A 15,247-nucleotide genomic window follows, 5' to 3' on the forward strand; every position below is an offset into this window, starting at 1 on the left:
TTACTCCGCAGGCAACAGATGCTGAGCTTCCCTCACCTCCTGCAAACGGTGCTGCATATCATCCAAGTGGTCATCAGCTACTTCCTCATGCTCATCTTCATGACCTACAACGGCTACCTCTGCATCGCAGTAGCAGCAGGGGCTGGAACAGGATACTTTCTCTTCAGCTGGAAGAAGGCAGTGGTAGTAGACATCACAGAGCATTGCCATTAACACCAGACTCAGTGGTGTGGCCTTACCAATTGCAGTGGGGAGCCGCTTGAGTTGGGAAGACATGATTCCTGCTTCAATCATCCCTTCTCACTCCTCTCTCTTTACACACACACCTGCTGAGTAGAGGTTTAGTTTACAGTCTCCAAGGTAAATTCATGTTTTTCAGTAAGCTGAGATACCCGTTTCTCTGGAAGTGAAGCCACCCATGAGATGCCGTCTCCTCATCATCATCCTTGATTGTTGGCTAATCCAGGTAGCTTTCTAGTCAGTGATTTGATTATCTGCTTTTTAATCTTCTGGGTTTCCTTTAACACAATATGTGGATTTGATGGGGGTTGTTTTGGTTTTTGTTTTCTGGGTCAGTAATGAAAAGGGATTAACTTCAACCAGGATTGATGACAGTTGAGGGACATTCTTGCCCAACTAAACCCAGGATTCAAATGTCACATTAGAACACAAGTTCCAAGTGGTAGAGTGTCTGTCTAGCAAGCCTAAGGCCCTGAGTTCGAGCCCTAGTACTGCCACAAAAAAAAAAAAGGAAGGTCCAGTCTTTGTACTCAGTGAGTAAAAATTACATTGTGCCTTTCTCTAGGTGTGGTGTGTTGCACCAAAACCTTTGCAGCATACGGAGGGGTGATTGGAGACTAAATGTAGGCCTAGCGATTGTTGACTTCTGTATTTTGGGGTTACTCATCAGCTTGTTTTCCCACCTTATATTTTGACATTTTTGTTAGGATAAGCTTGCCAATCTGAAAGAAAAAGACAATCCATTTGAGAAAATAGAAATTGATTTTTAAAAATAAAACCATTGGCATTTTACTTTGATGTGGTACCTTGGTTTGACCCCGCTGAATGAAGGAGAAGAGTTTGAATTATCTTTTTCCTACTATTATTTTTATGTCTGCCTGAAACCAGTGATTTTTCAGACTTTAGTATGCATCAAAACCATCTGGAAGGCTTGTTAAAAAACACTAGTTTCTAGGCCTTAAACCCAGAGCCCCAAAATTGGCATTTCTAAGTTCCCAGGTGTTGCACTTTGGGAATATCTGCTTTAATATCTGGGGAGGGAGGTACCTAGTATTGGGCATAAGAATTAGGCTGTCCATTGCAGGTGGTGTGTCTGGGTGGGTGTATCTCCTGTGATACTGCTCATCAGAACTTTATCATTCCATAAACATTAATTCAGCTCCAGCTGCATGCACACACACACACACACACACACACACACACACACACACACACACACGTAACAGCTATAGCAGCATATATGAAGCCACTGGTTTTTTAAAAAGTGGTTCCTGGAAGTGATTTGAAGGCTGAGAGAAACCTTTAATCTGTAGTATAAGTCAGTCAGTCATAGCCCAGAAAGGTGAAAGCTAGGCATTGTCTTTGGAGAGACTTGAGTGTGGTTTGCTGGTGGGAAGATTTTCCTCAACCTGAAACATCCATGCCCCACACTCTAGGTAGCTCCTCATCCTCCGTGTGACCACCTTCATGACTCTTGGGGACTTAATCAGATTAGAAGTGGCCAAAATCTCTTTGCTCAATGAAGAATCCCATTGGGTTTTTATTCTGTTCAGTCTTTAGTCTTATTCCCTAACTACCTCTTTAAAGTGATTCTTCCTGTTCTGGTCTATTAATCCTGCCCTTCTCGGTGCTAGATCCAATTGTGCCTCTGGGCAGAGAAGACAAGACACCTGTCCCGTTGGCCTGTGTTGTTGTTTGAAGTTTGTACTTTCTCTGTAGGTGCCCGTTCAATATTGGAAAACAAGTAATATGTACTTTGGTGGCTTTGAACCAAGAGAGGCTTTGAGGCTCTTGGATCAAGGTTAAAATCCAAGAACCAACATTTAGAGCTTTGTTTTTGTCTCAGGTCAGCCCCCCCACTAGGGCTTGATACTCAGCATGAGCAAAGTGAACAACAGGTACTAACAGATTCCAACATTACAGTATAAATAGTCTTGTTTTCATCTCCAAAACCAAGGAATAATAAATAAGAAACAATGCTAAGTTGTGACTGGTGCTCTCTAGAAATCTCCACATGAGCTGCTATCTAGTATCTTCCAGGAGCTGGGAGTGTAGCTCAGAGGTAGAGCACTTGGGGAGCATGTACAGGGCCCTGGATTCAATCCCCAGCACTGTAAAAATTAATAAGACACCTTCCAGGTCTTCATCAGTGAGGTGAGAAAAACCAAGCCCCGTCCAACCAAAGTGCTAAGAATTTGCAACTCACAGTAAGACCCAGAATGGATTCAGGCTGTATTTAGGTTAGACATAATCAGAAAACCCTGAATTTTTAAGTCTTTATCCTACGTGGCCAAAGGATGGGGCCAGTGAAAGAAAAAAAAGTTAATGCTTAAATTCTAACTTTCTTGAGCTCTTAGATTTTTAATAATACAACAATCCTATTAACTAATTCTTGTCCCATTTTTTTAATCCCTGTTCATTTGGAACTTGATGCCTGACCTCTGGTTTGTTGTTTTTAATCTGAACTTTTCTCTTGCTCCCTGTTCATGTCTGCTAGAAGGCTGTATCCCCGTTTCTTTGGTTCCTTTCTTTCCTCTCCTTTTCCCTTTCTGACTTTCAGTCTTTTGTCTCTAGTAGTCCAGTGCATTGTGTCCCTGGCCCTCCTGACGTAGTGGGCATTTCTGGGCTGTGGATTAAAATGACAGCCAGGACTTGATTTCCAAGCCTGCTACAGACCTTCCAGAAGCATCACCCCACTGGAATTTGTATAAATGCTGGGTGAGGGGGCTACCTAGTACCCTTCCCAGAGTTACAGAATCTCAGGTGCTGACTCTACTCCACTCACCACTCCAGTGCCACAAGCAGGAGGTTAGAAATGAAGTCTATATGGTAGGGGGGGTCCAGAATTAGTTTTCAGGCCACAGATACTGTGTTTGGGTTCCAGTCTTAAGGGGCTTCTTATAAGGATCTGTGGAGAGGGATGGGGGGTACTTTGATTTTTGACCCTGCCCTCTCTAGCCACTTCTTCAGAAAATACATCTAAAGATACAAAAATCCACATTTGCTATAATGCCTTAATCACTGGGTCTACATTCATGTTGACTGTTTTAGATTGTAAGCTCCTGGAGAGCAGTATTGCTGTCGTAGGAATGTTTTAACAGTGTCATGTGTAAAGGAACAAAATAAATATTTTGATTTTGTGATTGTATGCATGTCTTTCCATCCAGAATGAGATCAGAATAAGCTGGGTTTGTGCAGTGTGCGGAGGCTGGCTGTTGCCATTGATTTTAAAGTGTCAATAGCTTCCAGATGTCATGATACCATTGTCTTCATTTCACTCTCCTACTGAAAATGCCAGGCTAGAGCTGACACTGATGGCTCACACCTGTAATCCTAGCTACTCAGGAGGCTGAGATCTGAGGATCACAATTCAAAGCCAGCCCAGATGAGAAAGACTATCTCTAATAAACTACTTAGAAAAAGCCTGAAGTGGTAGTGTGCTAGACTTGAGCAAAAGTAGCTCAGGGACAGCACCTAAGCCTAGAGTTCAAGCCCCAGGATTGAGGGGGTGGTGGGGAAGACAGGCTAGTAACATGTGAAGATCCATGTGACTCCTGGGGTTTAAACCGAAGGTCTCATGCTTGTTGGACAATCTTATCACGGGAGCCACATCTCTAAGCCCCTACATGACCTTTTTCATTCCAGAGACAGGGTTTCGTAAACTTACAAGTATTTTGAAGTAGCAAGGATTCCTACATTTCTTTAATTTGGGGACCAGGCAGAGTGGCTCATTATCTGTCATCCCAACTACGGCAGGGATCTTTGTTGATTGGCATGCTGAATGTGTCAGGAGGGTTGGGAATGTGGCTTAGTGGTAGAATGCTTGCCTAGCATGCATGAAGCCCTGGGATCGATTCCTCAGCACCACATAAACAGAAAAAGCCAGTCATGTCGCTGTGGCTCAAGTGAAGCCTTGAGCAAAAGAAGCTCAGAGACAGTGCCCGGGCTTTGATATCAAGCCCCAGGACTGGCAAAAACAAAAACAAAATGTGGCAGGAATCAACCCAAGGTGTTCTATGCTTAGAATCTTTTACCTTAGGCTCTTTACTAAAGTCTTTTCCTAAAGACAGGAAGAATGAGGTTTCCTCTTAAAGCCTGGAGCTTAACAGTACTATCTACTTAAGAATGTCTCACACTTTTCCAAAAATACATTTATTTTTAAAAGCAAACAGATAAGCTTTACACAGTCAAATGTTCCAGAGACAAACCAGAATTTAGATTCCAGGTTGTGTGAGTTGTGTATCAGTAATTACATGCAGGAGACAAAAACATTCTGCTTCACTACAAGCATTCAATTCTCTAAACCTGATTTGTACTTCTACCATCATTTTATTCCATTCTGGGATTCTGGCATTCAAGAAAATCCATCTAAAATTCAAAATTTCCAAACTGAGAGGCGCGATTGTTGGGCTTGGGCTGGGGTTTATAGCCAATCCGATCATTAATCATTTGTTCCCGACTTTTGGGGTCACTGTTGAGCCCAGTGGCTCCTTCTCCATCACTGCTTCCCACAACATCCACATCTTCCTTCTGTTTCTTACGGGCCTGAAAGTACAAAATTATAGGCTTAAGGCAATATTGTTTTTGTTTAAATTGGCAAATGTTTGTTTAGCACCTACCATGTACTGGGTATGGCATAATAGACAAGAATAGAATAGAATTAGGCTCTAATAAGCCATAAATGGAAATCCTAGGTTTAAAATAGCTAGAAAAGGACCAGTGAGCCCCTGGCTGTAATCTTAACCACTGGGGAGGATCAAGGTTCGAAAAACGAGGCTGGACAGATAAATCTGAAACTCTTATCTCTAATTAGCACACAAAAAGCCAGAAGTGAGAGGCTGGGGATATGGCCTAGTGGCAAGAGTGCCTGCCTCATATACATGAGGCCCTGGGTTCGATTCCCCAGCGCCACATATACAGAAAATGGCCAGAAGTGGCGCTGTGGCTCAAGTGGCAGAGTGCTGGCCTTGAGCAAAAAGAAGCCAGGGACAGTGCTCAGGCCCAGAGTCCAGTCCCCAGGACTGGCCTAGAAAAAAAAATTTTATATTAAAAAAAAAAAGAAAAAAAAAAAGCCAGAAGTGAAGATGTGGCTCAAGTGTTCAAGCACCAGCCTTGAATGAAAAAGCGCCGTCAGCTTTGAGTTCAAGCCCCTGTACCAGCACAAAATAATAAGATAGTTACAAGAAAGATACAGGCATGTAGTGAGTGATAAAAGATGTAACGGCATCACAGTCTAACAGAGAAATGAACACAGTAAATAGCATAGGGCCATCAGAACTATGATGGAGGGAAGCCCACACTGCCAAGGACACAAAGAAGAAAACAGGAGCTGGGGTGTGGTGGAGAAGACCCAGCAGGAGGCTGCAGACCCAGAGGCACATAAGAGGTGGTAGACTGAGGGCCTGGAAAGGTGTTTAAGCAAATGTATTATTCATGAGAACAAATGGAAAATCACATGACTTGTAAAATAACCATCAAGCATTTACAGCCAGACTGGCTCACAGAGACTATATGTACCATTAGAAAGGTCTATACTAACTCATCAAAAGGTCTTCAGTGAAGAGTTTCACTGAAACTCTTAAATTTCCTTCCACTACCACAATGTATAGGGTAATAACCCTAATTTCATGAAAAGCAGCAGCAACCGCAGAGACAGGACCTTAGTATCTTCTAGTGTCACCGTATCCCTCACTCACCATGCTTGTTGCAAGCAGTGCTGGGACTGTCCTGAACACACCCATCTAGTTCTTGCCACCATATGGTTATGCCACTGCCACAACTGCCTCCATTGCAACCATGTCCTCTGGCACCACCACCACATCTACCACCATATCCTGGGCCACTGTCACCACAAAGAGTAAATGGAATAGGTCAGGCTTCTTGCCTGTAAACTCCAAGGACTTTGTGCCTTCGCATCCCAAGGACTGGCATATAGCTGGTGCAGCATGCCGATGTAACCTGGAGTCCTACACACATGCGCTACCTTAGGTAACCCTGAACGTGGCCTTGAGATGATGTGCATGCACAGCCTTGTGTGATCATCCCCGGATGGATGTCACTTCTGTATAAGGGGGTATAGCCAGGCACCACTGGAGGCCAGGGTGCAATGAGGTGCTGCTGGGGACAAAATGTGACCCTGTGAATGGAAGGAAGCTGTGCTACTGTGAGCCTGTGAGTTTGTGCTGGTAAAAGTGTGCTGGATTGCTGTGGGCTGCTGCTGTTATTGTTAGTGACCAATCTACAGACAGAGAGCTTTGAGTAAATGCAGCCTCCATCCCCGCCTTGCCAGACCTCTTTCTACAGCCTGAATCGAAGGAGAACCTGAAGACCACTAGCAACACGCAGCACATTCTCCTCTACTCTAACCAGATCCATTATGGCCACATTGCTGCCTCCATGATGGCTGCCACCTCCAACACCACAGCCTTATCTTCCACCAGGACCAAAAATGATGTCCCCGGCTCCATAAAGTTGCCAGACTCACGTTCAGGTGGCACCTTGGTGACCCAGCAGACTGAAGCTCTGACTTAGAGCCTTTCCACTTCATGATTATCCCTATTAGTTCTAAGAATAGAATTTTATCCACTGTGTCGCTACAAAAGCAAATTCTTTTTTTCCACTCTGCCTGTCTTTTATCACTTCAGTTTTCAATCTAGCCGTAGTTTTCATAGTAGTCACTCAAATTATATTCTTCTGCATCTTTAATACTACCAACATAAATCTGTCAGATGTACAGCAGGCTTCTACAGAATTTTTTGTTTGTTTGCCAGTCCTGGCCTTGATCTCGGGGCCTGGGCACTGTCCCTGAGCTCCTTTGGCTCAAGACTAGCACTCTACCCACTTGAGCCACAGTGCCACTTCTGGTTTTTCTGAGTAATTTGTTGGAGATAAGAATTTCCTACCTGGGCTGTCTTCCAATCACAATCCTCAGATCTCAGCCTCCTGAGTAGCTAGGATTATAGCTGTGAGCCAACAGGGCCTGGCTTCTTTCTAGAAACAGTTCTTTGATTCTACTCCACACCATTCAATCATTGTAGATCAAACATCCTTCAAGCATTGTAGGTCAAACATCCTTCAACCATTTTAGGTCAAACACGCACTGCTGCATGAACTTCTTTAATACCAGACTAAGTCACCAAGTCAAAGCCATCCATTTAAAAAAAAACACCCAAATACCAGAGCTAGGCATAGTGAGATATAATTTTGCTAGGTTCAGCACTTGGGAGGCTGTGGTGGTAAGATCTTGAGTTCAAGGCCAGCCTGAGCTAAACAGCAAGACCTGTCTACAAAACAAAACCAGTTTTCTAGCTGGGCACCAGTGGCTCACTCCTATAATCCTAGTTACTCAGGAGGCTGAAGTCTGAGACTCTCAGTAACAAAGGGAATGACTCAAGACTCTTACCTCCAACTAGCAAAAAGCCACAGGTGGAGATAGATGTAGCTGAAGTGGTAAAGCACCACCCTTGAGCAAAAGAGCTAAGGGGGAGCATGAGATAAGATCTTGAGTTCAAACCTCAGGATCAGCACAAAACAAAAAATAAGCTTTATTGCCTGTATTTTGGGGTCAAGGCTACCCCTCCCTATATTGCTTTAAAACAGGTCAAAGCCACAAGGTAATTGTCTTTTGTGGGAATATTAACTCAACAGTGAGCTGACTCTGCAGTCAAAGTGCAGTATGCTAGCATTTTATCAGACTCATTAAACTGAAGCTTTAACCACAGTTAAAATTTACATTTAGCCAGCGCTGGTGGATCACACCTGTAATCCTAGTTACTCAGGAGGCAGAGATCCAAAGGATCAAGGTTTAAAGCCAACCTGGAAAGAAAAGCCCTTAGACTTCATCTCCAAATAACTAGCAAAAATCTGGGATGGAGATGTGGCTCAAGTGGTAGAGCATCCGCAAGCAAAGCTGAGCAAGTATTAGATCCTAAGTTCAAACCCCATACCAGAAAAAAGGTACTTTATAACTCATAAACTATTATGAATTTGTAAAAGGCACAAGATGAGGATGAAAACACAAATTTGGTGGAATCAAGAAGAGGGAAAAGGGCTGGGGATATAGCCTAGTGGCAAGAGTGCCTGCCTCGGATACACGAGGCCCTAGGTTCGATTCCCCAGCACCACATATACAGAAAACGGCCAGAAGCGGCGCTGTGGCTCAAGTGGCAGAGTGCTAGCCTTGAGCGGGAAGAAGCCAGGGACAGTGCTCAGGCCCTGAGTCCAAGGCCCACGACTGGCCAAAAAAAAAAAAAAAAAAAAGAGGGAAGAGGGCTGGGAATATGGCCTAGTGTCAAGAGTGCTTGCCTCGTATACGTGAAGCCCTAGGTTTGATTCCTCAGCACCACATATATAGAAAAGGCCAGAAGTGGTGCTGTGGCTCAAGTTGGCAGAGTGCTAGCCTTGAGCAAAAAGAAGCCAGGGACAGTGCTCAGGCCCTGAGTTCAAGCCCCAGGACTGGCAAAAAAGAAAAAAGAAAAAGAAGAGGGAAGAAAAACCTAAGACTTAATATGAAGAATATAATATACCCAGTAAATCCAATCATATGAGTACATGCAAGACGTAATGTCCCCTGGCACACAAATAAGAACTATCCACCAGGGAAGCAAGTGAAAATGATTATAGTGAGCCCACCTTTGGGAGCAGATCACAGAGATGAATACATAATCCTTGCCCTACAAGGAACTGAAGGCCCAATGAGGAAAACAGAAAATTAAAGTCTCAGAGTGGCAGCTGTGGGTCAATAAGGGAAGGAGGGTGAACTTAACACAGCAGGGGGCTGGAAGGGGCTGAGTTCAAAGATGAGGAGTTAGCCCCACAAAGGAAAGGGCACTCAGGCCAGAGGAACACAGCGTGCACAGGCACTGAGATCAAAGGTAAAGATAACTTGGCAGTAGAGATGAAGTAGAGAGATGAGCAAGGCCCAGGTCACACAGGGCCTTGTACATCAGACTAAGGAACTGGAACTTTATCCTAAAGGCCACTGGGGTATTTAATTCTTATTAATGGACCTCTATTACTGTGTGGCCAAACTACATTTAAAATTACTACATGCTAGGTTCTGGGAACTCAATGGTGAAGAAGGTGGAAACTTTGTACTAATGGAAGTGATTTCACAAGGAACAGATAATTACAAGTTATAAAAAAAATGCTATGAAGATAGTGTGGTGCTTTGTAAGCCTAATGAAGTCAAGGCTCATGGATAAGAATAACACAGCTAACTTGTTATGGTCAGGCGGTGACATTTAAACAGAGGGGAACCACATGTGCAATGGCAGTGATCAACAGTTTGGCATGTTCAAGACAATGACAGAAGCCAGTGTAGAGAACAAGACAGAGTCGTATGAAGAGCCAGACACTGGTGGCTCACTCTTGTAATCCCAGCCACTTAAGAGCTTGAGATTCGAGGATCACAGTCCAGAGCCAACCCAGACAGCAAAGTCCATGAGACACCTATCTCCAATTAACCAGCAAAAAACGAAGTAGAGCTGTGGTTCAAACGGTAGAATACCAATCTTGAGTGAGAAAAACAAGGGAGAGCATGAGACCATGATTTCAAGACCCAGTACAGATACTAAATAAATAGACAGTAGCATGAAGTCAAACTGCACAAAAACCTCACAGAGCATGATTAAAGAATTCAGATTTTATTTCAGGAATAGGAAACTACTGAAGACTTTTAAATAGGAGGATGGCATGCTCCGAATAAATAAAAAGAAGATGGAGAATGTACTTTACAGAGAAACATTTAGATAGAAAGGCCAGTAACCGTGCAACTAAAATTGCACAAGGAGAGATGGTCGCTTGGAATCTGGCTTCCATAGGGGAAGATGTAAAGGTATGATCAGATGTCTGAAACTAGAGGACTGATAGACACAGTAAAAACAAGGAGGGAGAAAGGAAGGATTCAAGTGCAACTGCTAGGTTTCTGGCCTAAGCAATTAGATGAACACTAAAGGGGATGACTAGTCTAAGGGAAAAAAAAAATCAAGAATTCTCTTGTTGTTTTGATTTTTGGGGGGATGATGGGGGGGGTTTCACATATTCAGCAAATGCTCTGAGCTACATTGTCAGACTTGTATTGTTGGGGTGTTGGTCTTAAACTCAGGGCCAGGCACTATCCCTGAGCTTTTTTGCTCCAGGACAGTGCTTTACTACTTGAGGCAAGTTGTTCTGTTTTGTTTTGTTTTTGCCAGTCCTGGGGCTTGGACTCAGGGCTTGAGCACTGTCCCTGGCTTCCTTTTGCTCAAGGCTAGCACTCTACCACTTGAGCCACAGCACCACTTCTGGCCATTTTCTATATATGTGGTACTGGGGAATCAAACCCAGGGCTTCATGTATACAAGGCAAGCATTCTTGCCACTAGGCCATATTCCCAGTCCCTAGTGCTTTACTACTTGAAACACAGCTCTACATCCAGGTTTTTGGTGGTTGATTGCAAGAGTCTCCCAGACTTTCCTGCCTGAAATGGCTTCAGTGATCATAAGAGCTCCACCTCCTGAGAAGCTAGGATTATAGGCACGAGCAACAGGGCCCGGAAACTTTTTTTTTTTTTAATATATTAAGTATAGTCAGCTGAATAACAATCTCCAAAGCTATCAGATCCTAATTTCTGGGACCTAGAAATGTTACCTTAGTTGGGACACAGGAAGAACCTCTGCAGATAGGCTTAAGGATCTTGAAATGGGCAAGGCACCTGTGGCTTATGCCTATAATCCTAACTACTCAGGAGGCTGAGATGTGAGCATCGAGGTTCAAAGCTAGCCCAAGCAGCCAAATCCAAGTTCTTATCTCCAGTTAACCATTAAAAAGCCAGAAGTAAAAGTATAGCTCAAGTGGTAGAGCTCCAATACACAAGAGCAAAAAGCCCTAAGCTCAAACCTTAGTATTGGTGCATGTGCACAGGCACGCACGCGCACACACACAGACCTTGAGGTGAATTAATCTGAATTGCCCTGGATTATTCAGGTAAACCCTGTAAGTATTTACATGTATTTTTATAAGAAGGAGAGTCTGAGCAGAAGAGGAGAAAGCAATGGACCAAAGAGACAAGACTAGAGTGATGTAGCCATAAGCAGGGAATGCCAGAAGCTTTTTTGGCTGAAAGGGCCAAGTCAGGGCTTCTCTCTAGAGACTATGCAGGAAGCACCTCTGCCTGCCAGCACCCTGACATCTCGGTAACATCTTTTTTTTTTTTTTTTTTTGGCCAGTCCTGGGCCTTGGACTCAGGGCCTGAGCACTGTCCCTGGCTTCTTCCCGCTCAAGGTTAGCACTCTGCCACTTGAGCCACAGCGCCACTTCTGGCCGTTTTCTGTATATGTGGTGCTGGGGAATCGAACCTAGGGCCTCGTGTATCCGAGGCAGGCACTCTTGCCACTAGGCTATATCCCCAGCCCCTCGGTAACATCTTGACAGCCCCATAATACTGATTTCATTTTTGTGACCTACAGATCTGTCAAAGAACAAATTTCTATTGGCTACCAGCATTCTAGTACTTTGTTATAGCAATCACAGGAAACGTGCCTAGAAAACACCCAAATAGAAATTTCAAATCCACTATTGGTGAATGACTCTAAGGTCTTGAAGTTAAGGTTATTGTCTTAAATATCTCCAAGGGGTTTAACAGTTGTACTCTTACCTCCAGGTCCTTTCGGATGCTCTCAAACTCTTCAATGTCATCAAGCTTCAACTCCAGACGTGTTGGCTTCCGTCGCAGCATATTGAAATCAACACCAAGAACCAGACCCAGTGAACTCAGCTGTTCAAAGTGGCAGAGAGGAAGAAAAAGTGCAGATAATGTTTAGCTACAAGTGGAAGATGGATTTGTAAGCATGCACACTAAAGTGAATAAGGTATTTAAAACATTCATATAGGGCAGGGGCTGTGGCTTAAATGATAGAGAACTGGCCTGGCATGACCAAAGGCTCTTGAGTTTAATTCCTAGGACCAGGAAACAAAAGCAAAACACCCCACCTAATTTAAACTCACCTATAGACTTCCAGTCTTTAGGTAGGAGATTATTACATTTTTATCACATGATGGAGATCTACAACTCTGTAATCTCCTTCTTTCTGAAGAACTTAAAATAACATGCTGCCTTTTAGAAAATTCTAGACAGCTACACTTGAATTTTGTGCTCTAGTCATATTTATTCAAAGAAATACACTGGGTAGTTGCATTGGCCCATGCCTGTAAACCTAGCCATCTGAAGGTGAAGACTGGGTGTTCTGCAGTTCAAGGTATAAAAAAAATTTGTGAGACATCTCAGTCAATGGCTGGGCACAATAGCGCACACCTGTCATACCTACCAAGCCATGAGACAAGTACCAGAGGTTGGTACAATGATGTGCGTGTGTCATCCCAGTGCAAAAAGGAAGCACAAACAAGAAGATCACAGTCCAGGGTGACCCAGGATTAAAAAACTGAAACTCTATCTTGAAAATAAGTGGCGCCAGAAGCACCAGAAGTGGCGCTATGGCTCAAAAGGTAGAGCCTTGAGCACAAAGGCTCAGGGACAGCCCCACAACCAACAAAAAATAAAATAAAATAAAAATAATAAAGTTAACTTGGCATGGTGATATGTGACTCTAGTACTTGAAGCTAGTGAACACAGTGAGATTCTGCCTCAAAAGTAAAGAAATTGGGGCTGGGAATATGGCCTAATGGTAGAGTGCTTGCCTTGCATACATGAAGCCCTGGGTTCTACTCCTCAGCACCACATATATAGAAAAAGCTAGAAGTATGGTGCTATGGCTGAAGTGGTAAGAATGCTAGCCTTGAGCAAATAAAAAAGAAGCCAAGGATAGTGCTCAGGCCCTGAGTTCAAGCCCCAGGACTGGCAAAAAAAAAAAAAAAGAAAGATATTAAGTTATGACATTGTACTTCAATTGAGTAAAGAGGAAGCTAAACAAAGCATGGAATTTAGTCTACATGAGAATCATCAAGGATTCTTGATGGTAAAACCAGTTGGTAAATTGCATGAAAATTGAATTTACTGACTCACTAGATTTTCCTCTGGATATAACTAGTTCCTAAACAGATAAGTCACTCATTAAATGAATTCTTCCTATGCTCCAGCTACAAAGTTAAAAGTCACAGTTGCAATCTGTGGAGGAAACAGGCAAGTATGGAGAAGATTCCAATACAACTCAGTAAGAACTTTAGTGAGAGTAATCCAAAGGCATCAATCACAGGGGCAACCCAATCCAATCCAGGCTGCACAAAACCTCAATGTCTACCAAAATTATCCCTGTTTTACAGACAAAGAAATTGAAGCAAGCTGTCCAGTTTGGTGAACAATGTCAACAACCCATAAAAATTACACTTGGTTCAATATGATGATTAAAATGATAGCAATGTAAATGAATGTTCTGTATATACTGTGAGAAAGGAGATTGAAAAGGAAGAAATATTTCCTTCTCTCATGAGGATAAGCGTGATGTTATCAACATTGACCCATGACATTTCATGTTGCTTTGTATAAACCAGAGAAACCATACATGTTGCAAAGGAAGGGATATTCACTAAAGGAACAATTAGTTTAACTTTTCTGGCAACTGTGAATGCCTGCCACTGGATGGCAGTATAGAGTAATAGTTAAAAGCCCAGGCTAGGGCAAAAAAATCAGAGGTTCTAATCCCAGGGCCCTCTAAAACCTCAACGATTAGCATCCTCTCTCACCAGACCTGTGTTTGAACTCTTGTTGCACGACTTGAATGACATAATTCAGAGTTAAAACCTGAAATATAATTTTCCATTTGGGTAAGTGCTAGAAAAATAAGTATTATAATCGTTGAGGAGGAGGGAGAAGGTAAGATTAGGGGGTTAGGGAGTCTGTCCAGCCAGCAAGCATGAGTATTTTGAAAATCCCTTCCTCAGAGAAGGATTAAAAACTGTCACATCGGGGCTGGGGATATGGCCTAGTGGCAAGAGTGCCTGCCTCATATACATGAGGCCCTGGGTTCAATTCCCCAGCACCACATATACAGAAAATGGCCAGAAGTGGCGCTGTGGCTAGCACTCTGCTAGCCTTGAGCAAAAACAAGCCAGGGACAGTGCTCAGGCCCTGAGTCCAAGCCCCAGGACTGGCAAAAAAAAAAAAAAAAAAAACTGTCACAGCGGGGAGCCCACGGCTCACACATGTAAATCCTAGCTACCCAGGAGGCTGAGATCTGAGGATCGCAGTTCGAAGCCAGCCTGAGCAGGAAAGCCCATGAGGCTCTTATCTTCAATTAACCACCACCAAAAAAAACAAAACAACAACAAAAAAAAAGCTGGAATCGTAGTTGTGGCTCAAGTGGTAGTGCCAGCCTGGAGGAAAAAAGCTCAGGGACAAAAAAGCTCTCAGGGACAGCGCCCAGGCACTGAGTTCAAGTGCCAGGACCGGCACCTAGGAAACAACTCTGTCCCGCCGGTGAGCAGCAAAGCACGGGGCCTGCAGAGCTACTCGCAGGCCGCTTGCTTGACGCCTCCCAGACATGGCCTTCTACCTGACACAAAGAACGGGCTGAAACCAAGAGAATCAACAACGACATCAGTCCCGGGCCCTGCCACCAGCTCTTCCCCACTCCTTTGGCGATAGAGGGCTCCAGGGCCTAGAGCCTCGCCGCGGCCCAGCTCCACCGCGACCCCACCCGGCTGGCAGCACACACACCACACACCCCCCTCCTCCGCCGCCCCTCCACCCGCAACTCGGGGGCTGCATTCAAGATCTGGGGTAAGGGTTGCCGTAGGAACGTGGCCCATAGCTTTGGGAAGATTGAAATCTCCAGTAGGCCCGAGACACTCGACTTACTCTGGAGCCGCGAGACCCCACAACACCTACCTCCTTCCAAGTCTGAGGTCTTTCCCGGAACCTCAGCTCCCACCCTGCATCTATTGCTAGGCCATCTCAACTACACTTCCCAGGATGCGCTGCACATCACTCACTTCCCGACAAAGCTCATTTCCCGCGATATATTTGGGGGCCTGGGGGCAGCTGTCCTACGAGCCACGCCCCTCGGAGCTACTA

At 44.2% G+C, this 15,247-nt stretch overlaps 2 protein-coding genes across 2 annotated transcripts in view; one reads left to right on the forward strand and one right to left on the reverse strand.

Annotated features, from left to right (window-relative positions):
• The window catches only part of Slc31a1 (solute carrier family 31 member 1), a 31,644-nt gene extending 30,145 nt beyond the window's left edge, over positions 1-1,499 (forward strand). The window contains exon 5 of the mRNA XM_048339664.1: positions 12-1,499. Coding sequence (XP_048195621.1) covers positions 12-213 — 202 coding nt within the window. The 3' untranslated portion in view covers positions 214-1,499. The remainder of the gene's footprint in view (positions 1-11) is intronic.
• A 2,865-nt stretch (positions 1,500-4,364) lies between these two features.
• On the reverse strand, positions 4,365-15,165 carry Cdc26 (cell division cycle 26). Its single transcript, XM_048339703.1, has 3 exons — positions 15,062-15,165; positions 11,876-11,995; positions 4,365-4,785 (listed from the first exon to the last, which is right to left on the reverse strand). Exons 2-3 carry the CDS (start codon positions 11,954-11,956, stop codon positions 4,609-4,611), a joined length of 258 nt encoding a protein of 85 aa, XP_048195660.1. The 5' UTR covers positions 11,957-11,995; positions 15,062-15,165; the 3' UTR covers positions 4,365-4,608.
• Between the last annotated feature and the right edge of the window lie 82 nt (positions 15,166-15,247).

Source organism: Perognathus longimembris, chromosome 1 (genome assembly GCF_023159225.1).
Source record: "Perognathus longimembris pacificus isolate PPM17 chromosome 1, ASM2315922v1, whole genome shotgun sequence".
NCBI lineage: Eukaryota > Metazoa > Chordata > Mammalia > Rodentia > Heteromyidae > Perognathus > Perognathus longimembris.